Raw genomic sequence first — 22,632 nt, 5'->3', positions numbered from 1 at the left:
TTTCATATCAGAATCCATTAAGATAATAAAGGGGAACCGACAATGCTTGAAATTGCTAATGTCAACGTTCAAATAAGGAGTGAATAATACCCAGGAGAAAGAGGATTTTTTTTAAACACTTGTAGGATGTGGGCATCACTGGCTGGCCAGTATTTATTATCTGCAATGCCTTTAGAGAGGGAATTCCAGGATTTTGACCCAACAACGGTGAAGGAATGGCGTTATATTCCCAAGTCGAGATGAGGAGTGGCTTGGAGGGGAACTTGCGGGTGATGGTATTCCCATGTATCTGATACAGTTGTCCTTCTAAATGGAACTGGTCATGGGTCTAGATGGTGTTGTCTAAGGATCTTTGGTGAATTTCTGCAGTGCATCTTGTAGACAGTACACACTGCTGCTACTGAGTGTCAGTGATGGAGGAAGTGGATGCTTGTGGATGTGGTACCAGTCGAGCAGGCCGCTTTGTCCTGGATGGTGTCAAGCTTGTTGAGTGTTGTTGGATCTGCAATCATGCAAGCATGTTGGGAATATTCCGTCACATTCCTGACTTTTGGATGGTGACAAGCTGTGGGAAGTCAACAAGTGAGTTACTCGCTGCAGTATTCCAGGCCTCTGACCTGCTCTTGGAGCCACTGTGTTTATGTGGTGAGTCCAGTTGAGTTTCTGGTCAATGTTAACCCCCCCCCCCCCCACATGTTGATAATGGGGTATTCAGTGAAGGTAACATTGGTTCTGACATAATGATGGAAAGGAAGGTCATTGAAGAAGCAGCTGAAGCTGGTTGGGCCTAAGACACTACCCTGAGGAACTCCTGAAGAGATATCCTAGAGCTGAGATGATTGACCTCCGACAACCACAACCATCTTCCTATGTGTGGGGTATGACTCCAACCAGTGGAGAGTTTGACCTCTGATTCTCATTGATTCCAGTTTTGTTGGAGCACCTTGATGCCACAATTGGTCGAATGCTGCCCCAATGTCAAGGGCTTCACTCTCACCTCACCTCTAAAATTTAGTTCTTTTGTCCATGTTTGAACCAAAAAGTTAATGTTACAGAAACAAAAGGAACATAAACAAAATATTTAAATGTAGAGAACATAATGCAATTGTATTTGAAGTTGACTCATTGGCAGACCTACAGCCTCTCAGAATGATCAGCTGATCGCGTGTGACTTTCCTCACACATAGTCTGGGGCAGTACACCGTGGCTGTTAGTATTCTCGGATACACTGAGTGAGAACTCAGGGGGAGCCTTTGGCATAGCAGTCCAGAGGGAGTAATTCCTGAGCTTAATTAGAAGCTAGTTATTATCACTGTTTTCCGAGAATTCTTCAGTTTTACAGGCGTTTGCTTCATTACTCTGTTAGCTCAGACCCTTGTCCAGATTATTGTTATCTAAAGTTTGCAATGTTGACAGAGATAACTCCTTTCAAAAGAAAATCACAGCAAATGCATGGAGTCTCTTGTGCAACAGACACTTTAGAAACCTTTTGTATGTTTATATATAGTATCCAACAGATTTCATGCAAGTAGGAGGCTATTTAGCCAGCAACTGTCTTTGTATATGGCCCTACAGCCTAAATTTCAACCAGATTAGTTATTCAATCTTGACTTCAACAGATCCCTGAATACTTTCCTGACCATTTATTAAGACGAGGAAACTTCGCACATTTTGTAGCTTTTCAGAATGTCCTCGATTCCGTATCTTATCTCAAAGCATCCATTACAAATTTTCAGAACAAAGGTTGAAATTCAACTTAAACCTGCTTTGGCAATGTGCAGCAATTATTTGCAGAAATTTTTTCTTTGCAGGAGCCAGCCCTTCAATAAACATTGCCAAATTCTTATAGACCCCGCGAAATCAGTTCTACCTCAAAAGGGCATTAATAAAAGGTTCCACTGCTTCTTGTTTGGAGACAGCTCTCTGCTCTCATTCCAATGAAATTCAAACTATGGGTCATTATGGTTTGATTGTTGGAAAAATATGCAGTAAAACATCTTTCCATTTTGGTAATCACCAATCCCAGTGGACATATGCCCCCACAGGACCTAAAGGAAAGGACCATATAGTAAAAGGAGGAATTTAATTTCATGGCACTAAAAGGTATTGGTGCTGTCAGAGTACAGAAGGGAAGGGATGACTTCTACTTTCTCTGCCTGGCTGGTAACCAGGTGGAGCAGATTGACTGGCTCTTCCTGAACCTGCTCAATTTTTATTCTTGTTCATTTTTTGGAAGAGAGAATAAAAAGAAAACAGAATATTATTTAGATGGAGATAAGCTGCAACACAAAGGTACTGGGGTGGGGGTTGTCAATAGACAATAGGTGCTGGAGTAGGCCATTCAGCCCTTCGAGCCAACACCACCATTCATTATGATCATGGCTGATCATCCACAATCAGTATCCTGTTCCTGCCTTATCCCCATAACCCTTGATTCCACTATCTTTAAGAGCTCTATCTATCTCTTTCTTGAAAATATCCAGAGAGTTGGCCTCCACTGCCTTCTGGGGCAGAGCATTCTATATATCCACCACTCTCTGGGTGAAGAAGTTTTTCCTCAACTCTGTTCTAAATGGCCTACCCCTTATTTTTAAACTGTGTCCTCTGGTCCTGGACTCACCCATCAGCGGAAACATGCTTCCTGCCTCCACAATGTCCAATCCCTTAATAATCTTATACGTCTCAATCAGATCCCCTCTCATCTTTCTAAACTCAAGTGTATACAAGCCCAGTCGCTCCAATCTTTCAACATATGATAGTCCCGCCATTCCGGGAATTGGCCTCGTGAACCTACACTGCACTCCCTCAATAGCAAGAATGTCCTTCCTCAAATTGGGAGACCAAAACTGCACACAATACTCCAGGTACGGTCCCACCAGGGCCCTGTACAGCTGCAGAAGGACCTCTTTGCTCCTATACTCAATTCGTCTTGTGATGAAGGCCAGCATGCTATTAGCTTTCTTCACTACCTGCTGCACCTGCATGCTTGCTTTCATTGACTTATGTACAAGAACACCTAGATCTCGTTGTGCTTCCCTTTTACCTAACTTGACTCCATTGAGATAGAAATCTGCCTTCCTGTTCTTGCCACCAAAGTGTATAACCACACATTTGTCCACATTAAACTGCATCTGCCATGCATCTGTCCACTCACCTAGCCTGTCCAAGTCACCCTGTATTCTAATAACATCCTCCTCACATTTCACACTGCCACCCAACTTTGTGTCATCAGCAAATTTGCTAATATTACTTCTAATGCCTTCGTCTATATCATTAATATATATCGTAAACAGCTGCAGTCCCAGCACCGAACCTTGTGGTATCCCACTGGTCACTGCCTGCCATTCTGAAAGGGACCCGTTTATCACTACTCCTTGCTTCCTGTCAGCCAGCCAATTTTCAATCCAACTCAGTATTTTTCCCCCAATGCCATGTGTCCTAATTTTGTTCACCAATCTCCTGTGCGGGAATTTATCAAAGGCTTTCTGAAAGTCCAGGTACACTACATCCACTGGCTCTCCCTTATCCATCTTCATAGATACATCCGCAAAAAATTCCAGAAGATTAGTCAAGCACGATTTCCCCTTCGTAAATCCATGCTGATTCTGACCTGTTCTGTTACTGCTATCCAAATGAGTCGTAATTTCATCTTTTATAATTGACTCCAGCATCTTTCCCACCACTGACGTCAGGTTAACCGGTCTATAATTTCCTGTTTTCTCTCTCCCTCCTTTCTTGAAAAGTGGGACAACGTTTGCCACCCTCCAATCCGCAGGAACTGATCCTGAATCTACAGAACCTTGGAAAATAATTACCAACGCGTCCACAATTTCTAGAGCCACCTCCTTAAGTACCCTGGGATGCAGACCATCAGGTCCCGGGGACTTATCAGCCTTCAGACCTAACAGTCTATCCAACACCATTTCCTGCATAATATAAATACCCTTCAGTTCGTCCATCACCCTAGGTCCTTTAGCCACTACTGCATCTGGGAGATTGCTTGTGTCTTCCCTAGTGAGTACAGATCCAAAGTACCTATTCAACTCTTCTGCCATCTCCTTGTTCCTCATAATAAATTCACCCGTTTCTGACTTCAAGGTCCCAATTTTAGTCTTAACCATTTTTTTTTTCTTTTCACATACCTAACAAAGCTTTTACTATCCTCCTTTTATATTTTTGGCCAGTTTTCCTTCATAGCTCATTTTTTTTCTCTGTGTATTGCCTTTTTAGTTATCCGCTGTTGCTCTTTAAAAGCTTCCAGTCCTCTGGCTTCCCACTCATCTTTGCTATGTTATACTTCTCTTTTATCTTTATACAGTCCTTAACTTCCCTCGTCAGCCACGGCCGCCCCCGCCTCCCCTTAGGATCTTTCTTCCTCTTTGGAATGAACTGATCCTGCACCTTCTGCATTATATCCAGAAATACCTGCCATTGTTGTTCCACTGCCATCCCTGCTAGGGTATTGTACCATTGAACTTTGGCCAGCTCTTCCCTCATAGCTCCATAGTTCCCTTTATTCAACTGCAATTCTAACACTTGCGATTCTCCCTTCTCCCTCTCAAACTGCAGATTAAAACTTATCATATTATGGTCACTACCTCCTAATGGCTCCTTTACTTTGAGGCCCCTGATCAACTTTGGTTCATTACACAACACCAGATCCAGAATTGCCTCCTCCCTGGTAGGCTCCAGTACAAGCTGTTCTAAGAATCTGTCTCCACAAACTCCCTTTCTTGGGGTGCAGTACCATCCTGATTCTCCCAGTCTACCCACATGTTGAAATCTGCCATAGCAACTGTAGTGATACCTGTGTGACAGGCCAATTTCAACTCTTGATTCAACTTGCACCCTACATCCTGACTCCTATTTGGGGGCCTGTAGATAACTCCCATTAGGGTCTTTCTACCCTTAGAATTTCTCAGCTCTATCCATACTGACTCTACATCTCCTGATTCTATGTCCCCCCTCGCAAGGGACTGAATATCATTCCTCACCAACAGGGCCACCCCACCCCTTCTGCCCACCAGTCTGTCCTTTTGATAGCACGTATAGCCTTGGATATTCATTTCCCAAGCCCTGTCCACTTGAAGCCACGTCTCAGTTATCCCCACAACATCATACTTGCCAAATTCCCACTGAGCCTCAAGCTCATCCACCTTATTTCTTATGCTTCATGCATTCATATAGAATATTTTTAATTTGTTTCTCCCCTCATCCTTCCTATCAATCCCTATTTCACTTGGCTATACTGTACGATCCCTTCTTGAGTTTTCTGCTCTGTTGATTCTGTTGTCTTTCTTAACTTCTCTTATTCTCACTTTCCCTTTAACTTCATTCTTAAATTTCCAGTTTGGCCCCCCTCCCCATTATTTAGTTTAAACACACCTGTGTTGCAGTGACAAATCTGCTTCCAGGATGCTGGTCCCCTGATTATTAAGATGCAAACTGTCCCTCCTGTACAATTTATTCTTACCTCAAAACATATCCCAGTGATCCAAGAATTTAAATCCTTGCTTCCGACACCAGTTCCTCAGCCACACGTTCAGGTCCATTATCGCTCTGTTCCTGCCCTCTCCAGCCTAAGGAACTGGAAGCAAACCGGAGATAACCACCCTGGAAGTCCTGCTTTTCAGCCTTCTTCCGAGTTCTCTGAAGTCCCGTTGTAGAATGCTCCTCCATTTCTTCCCGACGTCATTAGTGCCGATATGCACCACCACCTCTGGCTCTTCACCTTCACCCTCGAGGATTCTCTGCACTCTATCAGTGACATCCTGGATCCTGGCACCAGGAAGGCAACACACCATCCTCAAATCTCGCCTGTTGCCGCAGAAACCCCTGTCAGTCCCTCTCACAATGGAGTCCCCTATTACCACAGCTCTCCGTGATGCCTGACTTCTCGGCTCTGCCTCTACACCAATTTTGGACTCACAGACCTGTCCACCTCTCGGACTGGCAGTGTCATCTGTCTCAACAGTTTCCAAGACAGTCAGCCTGTTTACAATAGGTGCTTCCCCTGGGGTGTCTCGTACTTCATTCATGTCTTCCTTCGTCATCGACATTCCCCTTCTCTCTTCAGGTATCCTCGGTGTAGTGACCTTGCGAAGGTCCTGTCCAGAAAATTCTCATTCTCTTGGATGAGCCTGAGGTCTTCTAGTCCTTTCTTCAATGCTGCAACAACCTCCTTCAGAAGCTGAATGTGTACACACTTACCACAGTTATAGGAGCCAGAAGCATCATCAGTGTCCCTGACCTCCCACATCATGCATGCAGCACACTGAATCAGCTTGGCAGTCATGTCTTCACCCTCTTGTCGGGGTTGGGGCGTGGGGCGGTGGTACTTGTGCAAAAAACACGGAAAGCCAGCGGGTAATCAGGAAGGTTAATGGAATGTGGGGCCTTATTTCAAGGGGTTTGGAGTATGAAAAGAGGAAGTCCTACTGAAACTGTACAAGGTGCTGGTGAGACCACACCTGGAGTACCGCGAACAGTTTTGGTACCCTTTAGTGAAAGGAATGATACCATTTCATTGGAGGCAGTCCAGAGAAAGTTCACTCGGTCTGTGGTATGGACGGATGATATTGTGAACAAAGGCTAAACATGTTGGGGACTCTACCCACTGGAGGTTAGAAAAATGAGAGGTGATCTCATTGAAACATATGATATTCTTAAGGGATTTGATAGGGTAAATGCTGAGAGAATGTTTGCCCTCTGGTCTGAGACCGTCCCATGAGTCTCAGAATAAAGGGGTGCCAATTTAAGACCGGGAAAAGAAGGAATTTCTTTTCTCAGAAAGTTGAGAGTTTTTGGAATTCCTTGCCACAGGGAGCTGTGGGATCAGAGATTTACAGAATCAAGGGTTGCCGGGAAAGGGCAGGAAAGTGGACGTGAGGAATGTTGGATCTGCTATGATCCTATTGAATGGCAGAGTAGGCTTGACGGCCTGAACAGTTTTCTCCTGTTCCTATTTCTTCCGGTTTTACTATGTCAATGCTTTACATGTAGATATTAAAGAAGTAAGGTTTAGTTCGGAAAGTGCTTTCGCAGAGGTTTAAAATAAAAGTCTTTCAAATGATAAAGTACATCTAATGCCTTCTGTTTACACACCAGCTATAGCTCAGGACCTGCACATCCACTTGTGATTCCAACATCCTACTATAGTGACACTAGCCCCAGGCAGTGTTGTACTGCGGGTCTTCTGCACTGCGGGAATCCTTCCTCCAGGATCAGATATTAAACAGAGACTACATCTGCTCCCTCTGGTTGGTGTAAAAAGACCCCACAGCACTGGTTCACATGAGAGAAGCTAGTGATCTGGTGTACAGGCCAACATTCAACCCTCAACTCGTAGAAACCCTACAGTGTAGAAGCAGGTCATTCAGCCCATTGAATCACACTGACTCTCTGAAGAGCATTCCACCCAGCTGCCCCTGCTTTACCATCCTGACCTTACCTTTCCTCCTGCCAAGACTGTTGTTCCTTTCTTACTACAACGTGAAAATGTCTCTGGGGTACAATTCCTAGCCACCAGGGTGCTGCTATTCCCAGGGACGCCAGATGAACTTTGTTAGTGGATTTGAAGGTGGGCCTGCACATGATGGGAGACGGCTGTGTTGCAGCTTCCTCATCTTCAACTTCACTGTAGGCAAAGATGTTCACACAATTCTAGAGATCAATGACTTTGCAATGAACTGAAATGAAATGGCCTGTTGCTTCCCCACCGCCACGACCCACTGTTAATCATGCTTTTGAAAAGAAGGATATGGCAGAAAAGGTTCAAAGTAAATATGAAGACTGGTTGAGTACTTTGATGGCATCTTTTATGATTCAATATAATTTGCTGTTTCATAGAATCCCTACAGTGTTGAAACAGGCCATTCGGTCCAACAAGTCCACACCGACTCTCTGAAGAGCATGCCATCCTGACCCAACCCCTGAGGCTATCCTGTAACCCTGTACTTCCCATGATTAATCCGCCTAGCCTTCCTATCCCTGGACACTGGGCAATTTAGCCTGGCCAATACACCTAAATGTACATCTTTGGACTGTGGGAAGAAACTAGAACATCTGGAGGAAATCCACATAGACACAGGGAGAATGTGCAAACTCCACTCAGTCAGTTACTCGAGGGTGGAATCAAACTCGGGTCCCCGATGCTGTGAGGCAGCAGTGCTAACCACTGAGTCACCGTGCTGACATTGTCAAAAGAACTCTGTCCCATTTCTATTTTCTGCTGTGTTTCCTACATTATGAGAAATAAAGTGAATGCACTTTGAAAACGAAGCACTTTGTGATGCCCTGAGATTCTGAAGCATACCATATAAATCCAGATTTTCCTTTCTATACTAAATAGCCACACATAACAAACGCAGAAGTGCATATACTGTTTAATAATTATTTTTACCTTATTGCTTAAGGCAAATTTATGCAGAAAATGTGGAATAAAGCAAATTTTGTTTTCATAGCTTGACGACCATACTATCATGGAAGAAGGTGGAGACAAATATTCTCTTTTAATTTTTTAGAGCTTTTATCCCAAAGGTTGGATTACAATGTTTTTTAGGAGAATTTGAGGGAGAGACCGAGTTTGATTCAACTGACAGGCAAGGATGATACTCTTCAAATTCTTAAGATTAATCTGTCATTCTTGAATCTTTCTAAAGGTGCAAATTTATCGCACAAAACTGCCCTGAAATTGGTAATATGCAAAGAGTTTGTGCAGAATAAGAATCCAACCATTGTACCATAGAGAAGTCATTTTGAGACAAATAGCCCTCTCAAAGGGGTTAAGCAGGAACGGAGAGTTCAGGTTAAATCCAATCCATCAGTCATGATGTTTTTAGATTGTGCAGCAGGTTTGTTAGGCTGGTTGGCTAACTTCTGTTCCTTGTTTGTATAAGCGCTATGTTGTGGCAGGCATTATCTGAAAAGAGTTCAGGCTGAAGTCAGGGGGCTGCATTGAAAGAAAGCAGAGAAAGAAATTACTCATTTGCTTCCTAGTAGCTACTTCTCAATGTCAGCACTTTGGATGATAAACCAAGCAGGCCACCTGCCCATAACAGAACCTGCTCAATTCTAATGTCCACCACTTTTATGTTGACGGGAGCATGAATCAAATACTGCGACTTTGTTAGCTGAATTTGATATGGATCTTTGAGAAATTTCATGTTTTCGATCATGAATTTCTCCAATGGACCAAAGGATGTTACATGCAAACTGAATCACAGCGATTGTCATTAAATACCTCGGACAGCGCTGATTTTGTTGCTGTCTAAAGGTGCGATACCCCGGTCCAGGTTTCCGTACACATTGCTTCTTACAAGCACCTCCTCAGGAAACAAATGTCGAACTAGGTAGCGGGCTGCCAGCTCTGGTCTTGTTTTCTGCTTTGCGACGTACACAGTGGAATATGGGAGCTGAACTTGCCGCGTTGGGTTACCCAAGGTTTCTATCAGGGAAAAGAGACACAGTCAGAGAAAAGCCCTTTCTAAATCGAAAGCTATCTATGAAAACACAGGGTACTATCTCATCGAAAGCATCATTATTAACTGGATCTGTATACTGCGCTGAAACATATATAGGGATCACTTTACATTCAAATAATTTCTGATTAGAAATAAACCGGTGCAAATGCACCCAAAAGGTGAAGGGTGAGCGTGTGGAAGTGTGTTTCCCTGTTTGTGTGTACTAATAGTGTCCTTAAAAATTCCAAAATTCTGCTTGTGGTGTACACAGACCCTTTTTGGATGAAATGTGCTGTACTAGTGACAGCATTAGAAACGGAGACATACAAAGCAAGTAGATCATGACTACAAGATAACAAAGTGTGGGGCTGGATGAACACAGCAGGCCAAGCAGCGTCTTAGGAGCACTAAAGCTGACGTCCCCCACTGCATCCCAAAACCAGCCCAGCTCGTCCCCGCCTGCCTAACCTGTTCTTCCTCTCACCTATCCCCTCCTCCCACCTCAAGCTGCACCTCTATTTCCTACCTACTAAACTCATCCCACCCCCTAGACCTGACTGTCCTCTCTGGACTGACCTATCCCCTCCCTACCTCCCCACCCATACTCTCCTCTGCGCCTATCTTCTCCTCTATCTATCTTCAGTCCGTCTCCTCCTCTCCCCCTATTTATTTCAGAATTCTCTCCCCATCCCCCTTTTCTGATGAAAGGTCTAGGCCCGAAACTTAGCTTTTGTGCTCCTGAGATGCTGCTTGGCCTGCTGTATTCATCCAGCTCCACACTTTGTTAATCTTGGATTCTCCAGCATCTGCAGTCCCCATTGTCCCTAGATCATGACTACAATCAGCTTGCAATGCTGCTTTGATTCCAGAATTTCCATTCCGAATCTCCACACTCCAGCTAATACTGCTTCTTCATCTCAACCAGCTGAACGGACCCCCAGCATAAGCCAATCCATTCTCCACAGGCATCATCAAAATGGATCACTCCCTGGTTTCAGAGCAGCAGCTGTTTCATTCCTTCTCACTGTTGCCATGATTCCTTTCCTTTGTGCCTGGGCTGTTTGTGAAGAATGAATTCAAAATGGCAATTCCTCAACCCCAATTCCCCTCCTACCAAAAGTCCTACACCTTATCTTCACCTTGTCACTGACTGTCATAGTCTTCACTAAAATTTACATATGAAATTTGTTACTTATTTAAATATATACATGAATTAAGAGTCTTTGTTCGTTTCTTTAGTACCCACCTTAAGGGAGTCTTTACCTACGCTAGTACTTCAATGCGATGCTACCCTAGAAGGTGCAGTCTGACTGGTAGAAAGCTGCTGTTGACTTTCAATGGAAGACCTTGCCTTGGAGGACAATCTGAAGCAGCTCTTGGGCCAAGAAGGCTTTGCTTCACAAATGCCCCTGCTGCAGCAACAGCAGCACAATGGGTGTGGGAGGGGGAATACCACCTTCCTAAGAGTGGACAGCAGACTCAGACTGCCACTCTCCTGGACTGACATGTCAGAAACTCTAACAACCTGCTGGAGCTCAGGCAGACAGTCGGCCTGCTGTGAAATGCTGCAAACCCCAGGCTACAACGGCAGTGGGCTGAGTTTGCATAGCAACAAATTAACCCTGACACAATTTCAGCCCGAGGTTCTGCGGCAGCATTTAGATGTCGGGTGGAAACTGAGAGATCGGCTATGAGACACTGCCCGACTGTCGAGTCTGCAAGTGTGTCGATGAAGCTGGGCACTGCTGCAATGCCTCCCAAAACTCAGGGCCAAGTTGCGTATCAAATTAGTGCTGGACTCCTACAGGTTCTTTGACGTTGACTGCAAACTTGCGAATGTGCCAAGCACATTGTTGTGCTCCTCCATCGACATTCTGTAGGCTCCAGCAAAGGTTTTAATCAGTGTGCTTGCACAATCTTCTTGTCCTTGAGCTGAAACCTGCTTGGTCCTAGCCCTAAGCTTCTTGTGTCCAGTGTTTTATAAAGGTGTACCTCCCAAGATTGACCCCAAGTACTTACGAGCTCACTGAACAGCTGGTGGAACCGAACTGATGTCTGATGGGTTTGGACTCTTGACATTGACTTCTACAGATGTCCACTGCTTTCTCAGCTGCCTGGCTTCTTTGGATATGGGAAACCATTCCCCTTGGCCACATCTTTCAGCTGAGCTTCCAACACAGATTCAGAAAACCATGGGACTACCCACTCTCTTGTTGTTTGCATCCTGCACAGATCCCAACACCAGCTCCAATCGGAGTGGACTTCCCCTTGAAGAACTGCAAGCTCAACGTAGCTGCTGTTAGTGGCTCAGTATTGGCCCCTGCTAGTTCATTCAGTCAGTCAATCAATAGGCACAGTTAAAAGAAAATGTTTAACATGTATGCAGTGCTTTTCATGGCCACAGGACTTCTCAAAGTGCTTTGAAATCAGTGCCATGAAATCTTGTACATCAATCGTGGTTTAAAATCTCATCTGAAAGACAGCATCTCTGACAGTCAATGCAAGTATCTGCCATGAGACAACACAGAATAGAGCTGAAGGAACACAGCAGGCCAGGCAGCACCACAGGAGCAGGAAAGTCAACGTTTCGCATCACGAACCCTAAGGTTATCCAAACCCAAAATGTTGACTTTCCTGCTGCTCTGATGCTGCCTGGCCTGCTGTTTTCCTCCAGCTCCATTCTGTGTTATCTCTGGCTCCAGCATCTGCAATTCTTGTTATCTCTAAGCCATGAGTTTTGTACTGCGGTTCTGTCGTGGTACTCGGAGACAGCATGCTGTCAAATGAACCACTGACTCTCCAGCAGGCTCCAATAACACTCGCGCTTAGGATTTACAAGGCCAGTGGTTTAATCACTAAGCCCTTCCAAGATTGAAGGAGCAGCAGATCGAGAAATGTAGGGAGAGAATCTAATGTTAAGGCATGTGCCTGCAGACAGGACATAGCATTCCAACATCATGGCCACTAAAGTCGGTCAAACTAGTTGCACAGCTTCCAGCTGCAGGGTGCGTGAGTAATCACAGAATCAAACATTAGACCAAATCATCCAAATGTGATGGGTCTTGCATGGCAGCCATAGGTATCCTTGCACTAGATGGTGCAGCTCTGTTTTGCTTTTCTACTGGCCCAGCTCCCAAGAACAGTCACTGCTATGAAGAGGTGAAATGTTTGGCAGCACCCTGACACGTGCAGACAATCAGGCAATTCTCCCTTCCGCTGACCTTACTGACCAAACTCCTGCAATGGCTTGCTGGAATTTGGGTGCTTCTGAAGGACTACTAGCAAAATGGTTAATAAGATAATGTTCAAGTATTGTGACATCAGAGGGTTTGCTGGCAATAGTTTAGTTAGGAAGGAGAGCTTCATGAACCATAACCTTTTACAACATGAGGTAATGACAACTCTCTCTGCTGGGACAGGTGTCTGCATGAGAGCTGGCACCTTGGATGATCCCTTAAAGCCCCAGGAATTATCACAGCAATCATCGCAACAAGTTGGAAGTAAGAATGGCTGGCACAAGCAAGCCCAAGCGGCAATAGAAGGGACAACAACATAAAGATTTCTTAGAAATTGGCTAACATGCTCAGCTTAAATAAACCGCATCTTTTACCTGATTTACAGCTGATTCTGTATGTCATTTGTCCTGGACAAGGAATTGGCGTCCAGGGAATCTCACTCTCAGCAAATCCTGTGGAGGACTGTCACAGATCCTTTACATACATACCCAGATATAATTCCTGCCTACATTAGGCAGGGGCTTCCAACATCTGCCTTAGAACCCACTGGAAATGTGAACAGCGCTGAAAATGGTTGGGATTCATTTCTGCTCATTTCATCTTTATGTTAGAGTTGTGTTGAATGGATTAAAATCAGGGCCATTATTGTCTTTGACACTGAAGTCACATATTTCCTCAACAACCAGGGAGACAAAGCATTTGGTGACAAGAGGAAGGGAGCAAAATTTGTAAACCTGCATCCCTGAGAAATAATTTTGGCTAATGTTCAGGAAGACCAACACAGATGGGGCAGTTCTGCACCTAATATTCAGAAATGTCGTTAGACAGTTGGACAACATGTTAGTAGGGGAGTACTTCAGGACCAGTAACAAGGGATCAGAGGTGAAAAGCTAATGGAAAATGAGGAAAGTCTTCTCACCCAGAGGATGATGGGAGTCTTGACGTTACTGCCAGAAAGGTTGGCCAGGCCAGAAACTCTCAGAACATTTCAGCAGATATTTCAGGGTTGTGGGCCTAGAGCTGGAAATGGATTGGTGCAGTCAGATTTTTTTTTGGCTGGCGCGCACACAATGGGGCGGAATGGCCCTCTTGTGCTGCAGACATCTATGATCCTACAAACTCTAGAAGTTGCCCGTTGTAAACAGATGCCTCTGGCCTCAGGGAAAAAGTTGGAGAGAGAGTGACAAAGAAATCATACTGATGGATACTCCTTAGACAATACTGTTTTAGAAAATTAAACAATGGGTGGGGAGTCTTTAAAGTGGGAGCCACAGCATCAGAAACTAATCCTCACTTTTAAAAGGAAAATGGTGAGAAAATTATCCTTAGCAAATCAACACTGAGCAACTCCTGGACTTATCAGGGTATTCAGATAACATTGCTTGTACTAATACAGTTAACCACTTTTAAGAAGAAGTAATGAATTATAGTTATGAACAGGCGAGTGTCAATTCTAATCCTTTGTACTGCTTGTGCAATATTCCTTCCGAAGCAGTATCTTGAAATATCAGGATTCAAAATAATTGCTAAAAAAAAAACAGAACCAATGGAAAAAAATTAGGGTTAAATGCAATTCTTTGTAATCATCGTGTTTTAAGTTAGATCTTAATGGGAGTCTGCTTTTAATATAACAAATATAAAAGATCATTTTAGGGGAAAAGCACAAATCCTTATTGATTTGAGTGACTATTTATCACCACGGCAAATTTTTGAACGTGTTTAAAATAGCTCGTGAAGTGGCTACTCAAAAATAAAAGTAAAGTTAAAAATAAGCTATTTTCTCTACCTTTTGGTTCGAAAGCTTTTTGCTCGTCATTCTCAGGCGCTGTAGAATTGTCTTGCTGTTGCCATTCCTGTCGCGATGTCTCAGTAGTTGCTTTGGCTTCTTCAGGTTTTTGGGAAGGGACGGGCTCATCCTCACCATCAGAATCCAGATTGACACACACCATTGTTCCTCCGGGTTCTGAAGCTTTTCCATTATCACTGGTGATGTCCTAATGGCCAGAAGTAAAGTTTCGTACGATTAACGTGAAGCTCTCAGCTTCCAAAATTCTGATGCAGTACAAAATACAAGTCAAATCATCATTAAGGTTGAAACAGATTTGAACACAATTGTTTGAAGAACTGAATTTCACACCATTCTTTACTACATCTAGTGCATTGATGTACAATGTAACAAGATGAGCAGGTAAGTTTATGCACCAGGGAGATCAACCTTTGATGGATATTGACATGGCAGTATTATTTTACTGACATGATAATTCTTTGAAGTAACAGCACAAGTACTGGGTCTCAATCTGGCAATCTAAAAACCAGCCCTGTCTAAAAATTGATTTGTCTTTTTTAAGCCGCCATGCATGCATTTTAATTATTATTAGATGGTAAAATAACTCAACAGCTTGAGCAGGTACTACATCAGTGTGGTGATGCACCATTCAGTTACTGTCTTCGTCTGTTTGTCCATTCCCGCTGCCCATGCAACCCTTCACCTGACTTGTCCTGATCCTTCAACCTAACCCAAATAGAAATGAAAACCACCCAGTTCCAAAATTGGACACAGATTTGCTGGCTTTGAGAAACTGGACCAGTACTCTCACTGGAATGTGCCACAAGGCTGTACAAAATTCCAGTTCTGGGTACCACATTGTAGGAAGGATGTGAAGGCAATAAGGAAAGTGCATAAAACAATCAGCAGAATGGTTCCAAGGATGAGGAACTTCACTCGCACAGACAGAGTGGAGAAGTTCGGATTGTGTTGTGTGGAGAAGGTTAAGTTGAGATTTGATTGAAATATTAAAAATCATGAGGGGTTTGGAATGGAGTTAGATAGGGGGCAACTGAACCTACTGGTGAAAGAATTGAGAATGAGAGGACACAGATTTAAATTCATCAGAAAAAGCAGGAATTGGAACATGAGTGAATCGTTATGATATGGAGCGGGCTGCAGAAATGTGTGGTGGAGGTAGTTTTCATCAAGGCATTCAAACAGGAACTGGATTACCATTGGAAAAGGAAGAATCTGCAGGGTTGCAGGAAGACGACAAGTGGGGGTATTGTCCATTTGGAGGGCCAGCAGATGGCTCCAAAACAAACTTCCAAATATATATGGCACACCTTTTCCTGTTAACTTGTAAGATTATCAACACCAAGAGCAAAACAAACATATGCATTTTTATTGCAATGACTTATATTTGTACAGCACCTTTATCAAGGCAAAACATCCCAATGTGCTCCACAAACACACATGCAAACAAAGTGGGACACTAAGCTGGACGGTAGCTAGGTTTCAAGGAATGGCCTAAAGGAGGAAAGAGAGGTGGAGAGACAGAGAGGTTTAGAGAAGGAATTTCAGAGTTTAAGGCCTTGGCAGCTACAGGGATGGCTGTTATAATTAAGAATGCTCAACAGCACCCTTTTCAAATACCAAAACTCAGGTTAATGCACTCGTATCCACTTGGTACCATGATGTCATCCAGCTGCATAACATCATTAACTATCTGTATATATGTTACAGTCACACCATTCACTCCTGACCATTAATGCCCTCCTTATTTTGTCTATGAAACGCAATAGGTCATCTCTTAAATCATTGTTAGACACTAATTGTCACGATTAAAGACACCATCTCCATCACGGTGGAAATGCTGGGAATCTCAAGTCCAGCCCCTGAACCTGGTGTTTCTCATTTTTTGTGGGGTGGGGCAGTAAACTGTCCGTCATTTGTGCATTTGCAGTTTGTGAAGTCAATTGGACGTTTAAATGACTAGCTGGCTCCACAGAAATGGGACCTTCATGTTGCTCATGTCTGAACCCAGAGCGTGCAGGCATTAGACCAGGCTGGAGCAGGTTTTGTTCTCAATGCATTTCTTTTCGATCAGCAGAGGTACACCTGTAAATATGGCAGACTGGGGGAAAGAGGGTCAGGGGTCCTTTGTGGGAGATGGGAGGGATCAGGGATCTTTTGGGATTGTTAACTGTGGAGAAGATTGGACATAAAAACGTCCAATCACCCCTTAGAACTGTGCAACCTGTCTTCGTAGAAGATGCTGATTTAGCGATTCCTTGAAATCTTCTTTCTGATCCCCAATGGTGCGAGATATAAGAGAACCCCCTAGCAAGTACCACCCCATACTTTCCTGAGATTTCTGTGCTGTTTCATAAGGAACCTCACTGATTAATTTCAACTGTGATTATCCAAGCCCTTTTTACTAAAATTAACACAGACATCAAATTGCTGAAAGAACGTTGCTGCAACTGCCACCCAAGCTATTAAAGAATAGTGCCAGAGGGCTCAGAGTGCTTGATGTAATTTGGAGAATCATCATTTACTCTTTAAATTAAGAAATTAATGACTTCATTAGTTGCTTTGTGAGAAGAAGTGATTGGTACATTTGCTAGCAGTGTCTAGGGTCACTGTTCTAAACAACAAATTGACAGAAATCCTTGGTGTGTCCAGTCCTAACCTTAACCAACCATTCAGTGTGTCTATTTTTAAAAGAAAATACGGTCATTAGATATGAATTCTGCAAATGTACCCATTCATACATTATTAATCCAGCCGATAAATCAGGGAAAGCATAGGGTTTATAGACTGCTTGAGCAAGTGGAAACTAATACTCAGGTTTCCTTTTTTTTAAAATTCATTCATGGGACATAGGCATCACTGGCTAAGCCTGTACTTATTACCCATCTCTGGCAGCCCGTGAGAAGGTGGTGGTGAGCTGCCTACTTGAGCTGCTGCAGGCCATGTGCTATAGGCTGTCATTAGGAAAATTTCGTTCCAGGATTTTGACCCAGTGATAGTGAAGGAAGGGGCAATATATTTCCAAGTCAGGATGATGAGTGGCTGAGAAGGGAACTTGCAGATGCTAGTGTTCCCATGTTTCTGCTCCCCTTCTAGATGGAGGTGATTGAAGATACTAAATGAGGAGCTTCGCTGAATTTCTGCAGTGCATCTTGCAGATTCTAACTGCAACAAATTCCAGTGGAAAGCCACCACTGGAGGATCAAATGGGTCTAACTTATAAGATCCATTAAAACTGTGCAGCAAATCCTCAGCCTACTCAGTTTAAGTAGAAGAAAATGACAAAGAATGAACATGGAAAGAAGCTTTCATTTATTGCAGACAGCAAACATACAGTGTGTTAAAAAACCACAAATACAAGCTTAAACGTCTCATAAAACAAACTGGCCTTTGAAAGTGCAGTTATTTGTGAAGTTAAATTGAAAGGGGAATAATTTCGAAAAAGCTGAACATATACATTAACACTTCACAATACAGATTGGCGCAGAATATTTTCATCTCTTACTTAAGTTTTTATCTTTATGGCACTTAGCTCAGATCTTTGTACAAGTTAAGTATTCCAGTCAGAAGATGGTACGACAGGTACCATTCATGAGGGAAGGAGGAGGAGATTTAGATTACCTGTGGCTATTAGAAAAAACATTTACAGTTGGCAGCGTTTAAGATTATATTGCATTTATGTTCAACGAGCATGACAATAAATTTTGCAACTTCCAATTTGTTCCCATGAAGGAAAACTCATCTGACAGAAAAAAACATGATGTAGCTAGAAATGATAAAAGGAAATCTTTGTCACAAAGCTCAGGTGCTAAATGTAATGCAGGTATAAATGCAGCACCTGGTATAAAAAGCAAGATTTCGAGTTTCATAGAATCATAGAATCCCTACAGTGTGGAAACAGGTCCTAAGGCCCAACAAGTCCACACCGATCCTTGAAGCATCCCACCCGGACCCATCCCCCTATAACCCACGCACGCCTGAACACTACGGGCAATTTAACATGGCCAATCCACCTGGCCTGCACATCTTTGGACTGTGGAAGGAAGCCAGGAGTTTGATTCAGTAGCCACTATTTAATCTCAATTGGGATTGTGATGATGCATTACAACTAGCCTAGGGATTAGGTGAGCAAGAAACAGTCACTTCCTATCATGGTTCTTCATTAGAATCGTGTCTGCACATGGAACAGATGGGCATGGGATTCATGTTGAATAGAGCATAGAACATAGAACATTACAGCACAGTACAGGCCCTTCGGCCCTCGATGTTGTGCCGACCTGTCATACCGATCTCAAGCCCATCTAACCTACACTATTCCATGCACGTCCATATGCTTATCCAATGACGACTTAAATGTACCTAAAGTTGGCGAATCTACTACCGTTGCAGGCAAAGCATTCCATTCCCTTACTACTCTCTGAGTAAAGAAACTACCTCTGACATCTGTCCTATATCTTTCATCCCTCACTTTAAAGCTATGCCCCCTCGTGCTCGCCGTCACCATCCTAGGAAAAAGGCTCTCCGTATCCACCCTATCTAACCCTCTGATTATTTTATATGTTTCATTTAAGTCACCTTTCAACCTTCTTCTCTCCAATGAAAGCAGCCTCAAGTCCCTCAGCCTTTCCTCGTAAGACCTTCCCTCCATACCAGGCAACATCCTAGTAAATCTCCTCTGCACCCTTTCCAAAGCTTCCACATCCTTCTTATAATGCGGTAACCAGAACTGTACACAATACTCCAAGTGCGGCCGCACCAGAGTTTTGTACAGCTTCACCATAACCTCTTGGTTCCGGAACTCAATCCCTCTATTTATAAAAGCTAAAACACTGTATGTCTTCTTAACAGCCCTGTCAACCTGGGTGGCAACCTTCAAGGATCTGTGTACATGGACACCGAGATCTCTCTGCTCATCTACACTACTAAGAATCTTACCATTAGCCCAGTACTTTGCCTTCCGGCTACTCCTACCAAAGTGCATCACCTCACACTTGTCTGCATTAAACTCCATTTGCCACCTCTCAGCCCAGTTCTGCAGCTTATCTATGTCTCTCTGCAACCTACAGCATCCTTTGTCACTATCCACAACTCCACCGACATTAGTGTCGTCTGCAAATTTACGAACCCATCCTTCTACGCCTTCATCCAGGTCATTTATAAAAATGACAAACAGCAGTGGACCCAACACCGAACCTTGCGGTACACCACTAGTAACTGGTCTCCAGGATGAACATTTCCCATCAACTACCACCCTCTGTCTTCTTTCAGCAAGCCAATTTCTGATCCAAACTGCTATATCTTCCACAATTCCATTCCTCTTCATTTTGTACAATAGCCTACTGTGGGGAACCTTATCGAATGCCTTGCTGAAATCCATATACACCACATCAACTGGTTTACTCTCATCTACCTGTTTGGTCACCTTCTCAAAGAACTCAATAAGGTTTGTGAGGCACGACCTTCCCTTCACAAAACCATGTTGACTATCCCTAATCAATTTATTCTTTTCTAGATGATTATAAATCCTATCCCTTATAACCTTTTCCAACACTTTACCAACAACTGAGGTAAGGCTCACTGGTCTATAATTACCAGGGTTGTCTCTACTCCCCTTCTTGAACAGGGGAACCACATTTGCTATCCTCCAGTCATCTGGCACTATTCCTGTAGACAGTGATGACTTAAAGATCAATGCCAAATGCTAGGCAGTCTCCTCCCTGGCTTCCCAGAAGGTCCTAGGATAAATCCCATCTGGCCCAGGGGTCTTATCTATCTTCACCCTCTGCAGGATTTCTATGAACCTCAATCCCACCTAGTCTAGTAGCCTGTATCTCAGTATTCTCCTTGACAACATTGTCGTTTTCTAGAGTGAATACTGTTGAAAAATATTCATTTAGCGCTTCCCCTATCTCATCTAACTCCACACACAACTTCCCACTACTATCCTTGATTGGCCCTAATCTTACTTTCATCATTCTTTTATTCCTTAAATACCTATAGAAAGCCTTAGGGTTTACCCTGATCCTATCCGCCAACAACTTCTCATGTCTCCTCCTGACTCTTCTGAGCTCTCTCTTTAGGTCTTTCCTGGCTACCTCGTAGCCCTCAAGCGCCCTAACTGAGCCTTCACATCTCATCCTAACATAAGCCTTCTTCTTCCTCTTGACCAGAGATTCCACCTCCTTCGTAAACCACGGCTCCCGCGGTCTACAGCTTCCTCCCTGCCTGACAGGTACATACTTATCTAGGACACACAGGAGCTTTTCCTTGAATAAGCTCCACATTTCTAATGTGCCCATCCCCTGCAGTTTCCTTCCCCATCCTATGCTCCCTAAATCTTGCTTAATCTCATCGTAATTGCCTTTCCCCCAGCTATAACTCTTGCCCAGTGGCATAGACCTATCCCTTTCCATCACTAAAGTAAACATAACAGAATTGTGATCGCTATCACCAAAGTGCTCAGCTACTTCCAAATCTAACACCTGGCCAGGCTCATTACCCAGTACCAAATCTAATGTGGCTTCGCCCCTTGTTGGCCTATCTACATACTGTGTCAGCAAGCCCTCCTGCACACACTGGACAAAAACTGACCCATCTATAGTACTCGAACTATAGTGTTCCCAGTCAATATTTGGAAAGTTGAAGTCCCCCATGACAAATACCCTGCCTCTCTCACTCCTGTCGAGAATCATCTTTGCTATCCTTTCCTCTACATCTCTGGAACTATTCGGAGGCCTATAGAAAACTCCCAACAGGGTGACCTCGCCTTTCCTGCTTCTAACCTCAGCCCATACTACCTCAGTTGACGAGTCCCCAAACATCCTTTCTGCAACTGTAATACTGTCCTTGACCAACAATGCCACACCTCCCCCCCTTTTACCATCTTCTCTGTTCTTACTGAAACATCTAGATCCCGGAACCATTCCTGTCCCTGCTCTATCCATGTCTCCGAAATGGCCACAACATCGAAGTCCCAGGTACTAACCCATGCTGCAAGATCACCCACCTTATTCCGTACGCTCCTGGCATTGAAGTAGACACACTTCAAACCAACTTCTTGCTTGCCGGTGCCATCTTGCATCCCTGAAACTTTATTTCGGACCACCCTACTCTCAACCTTTTCTATACTCGAACTACAATTTTGGTTCCCACCCCCCTGCTGAATTAGTTTAAACCCAACCAAATAGCCTTAGCAAATTTCCCCCCCAGGATATCGGTACCCCTCTGGTTCAGGTGAAGACCATCTTGCTTGTAGAGGTCTCACCTAGCCCAGAAAGAGCCCCAATTATCCAAGAATCCAAAACCCTCCCTCCTGCACCATCCTTGTAGCCACGTGTTCAACTCCTCTCTCTCCCTATTCCTCGCCTCAATAGCACGTGGCACGGGCAACAAACCAGAGGCAACAACTCTTCGTCCTCGCTCTCAGCTTCCATCCTAGCTCCCTGAATTTCTGCCTTAAATTCCCATCTCTGTTCCTACCTATGTCGTTGGTGCCAATGTGGACCACGACTTGGGGCTGCTCCCCCTCCCTCTTCAGGATCCCAAAAACATGATCAGAGACATCACGCACCCTGGCACCTGGGAGGCAACACACCAACCGTGAGTCTCTCTCGTCCCCACAGAACCTCCTATCTGTCCCCCTCACTATGGAGTCCCCAATGACTACTGCTCTGCTCCTCTTCCTCCTTCCCTTCTCAGCAGCAGGGACAGACTCTGTGCCAGAGACCTGTGCCCCACTGCTTTCCCCTGGTAAGTCGTCCCCCCCAACAGTATCCAAAACGGTATACTTATTGTTGAGGGGAATGGCCACAGGGGATCCCTGCACTGCCTGCCGGTTCCCTTTCCGTCCCCTGACTGTAACCCATCTGCATTTTTCTTGTACCTGAGGAGTGACTACCTCCCTGTAACTCCTCTCAATAACCCCCTCTGCCTCCCAAATGATCCGAAGTTCATCCAGCTCCAGTTCCCTAACGTGGTTTGAGGAGCTGGAGTTGGGTGCACTTCCCGCAGATGTAGTCAGCAGGGACACTAGTGGTGACCCTCACCTCCCACATTCTGCAGGAGGAACATTCAACTGCCCTGACCTCCGTTCCCATTATTCTAAATTCCCAAGACTGTTAAAAAATAAAGA

At 44.1% G+C, this 22,632-nt stretch overlaps 1 protein-coding gene across 7 annotated transcripts in view; it reads right to left on the bottom strand.

Moving 5' to 3' along the window:
* LOC125457054 (uncharacterized) overlaps nucleotides 1–22,632 on the bottom strand; it is a 65,297-nt gene that overhangs the window by 8,433 nt on the left and 34,232 nt on the right. For 6 of the 7 annotated variants that reach the window (XM_059650400.1, XM_059650403.1, XM_059650402.1 and 3 more), the window contains 2 exons: nucleotides 14,484–14,691; nucleotides 9,242–9,445 (listed from right to left, as the gene is read on the bottom strand). In XM_059650400.1, coding sequence (XP_059506383.1) covers nucleotides 9,242–9,445; nucleotides 14,484–14,691 — 412 coding nt within the window. Of the gene's footprint in view, nucleotides 1–7,921; nucleotides 8,951–9,241; nucleotides 9,446–14,483; nucleotides 14,692–22,632 lie in introns of those variants that run through there. The other variant, XM_048540761.2, reaches the window with a different exon arrangement.

The sequence above is a fragment of the Stegostoma tigrinum genome, chromosome 12 (assembly GCF_030684315.1).
Source record: "Stegostoma tigrinum isolate sSteTig4 chromosome 12, sSteTig4.hap1, whole genome shotgun sequence".
Classification (NCBI taxonomy): Eukaryota; Metazoa; Chordata; class Chondrichthyes; order Orectolobiformes; family Stegostomatidae; genus Stegostoma; species Stegostoma tigrinum.
This window is presented reverse-complemented; position numbering and strand designations above follow the sequence as displayed.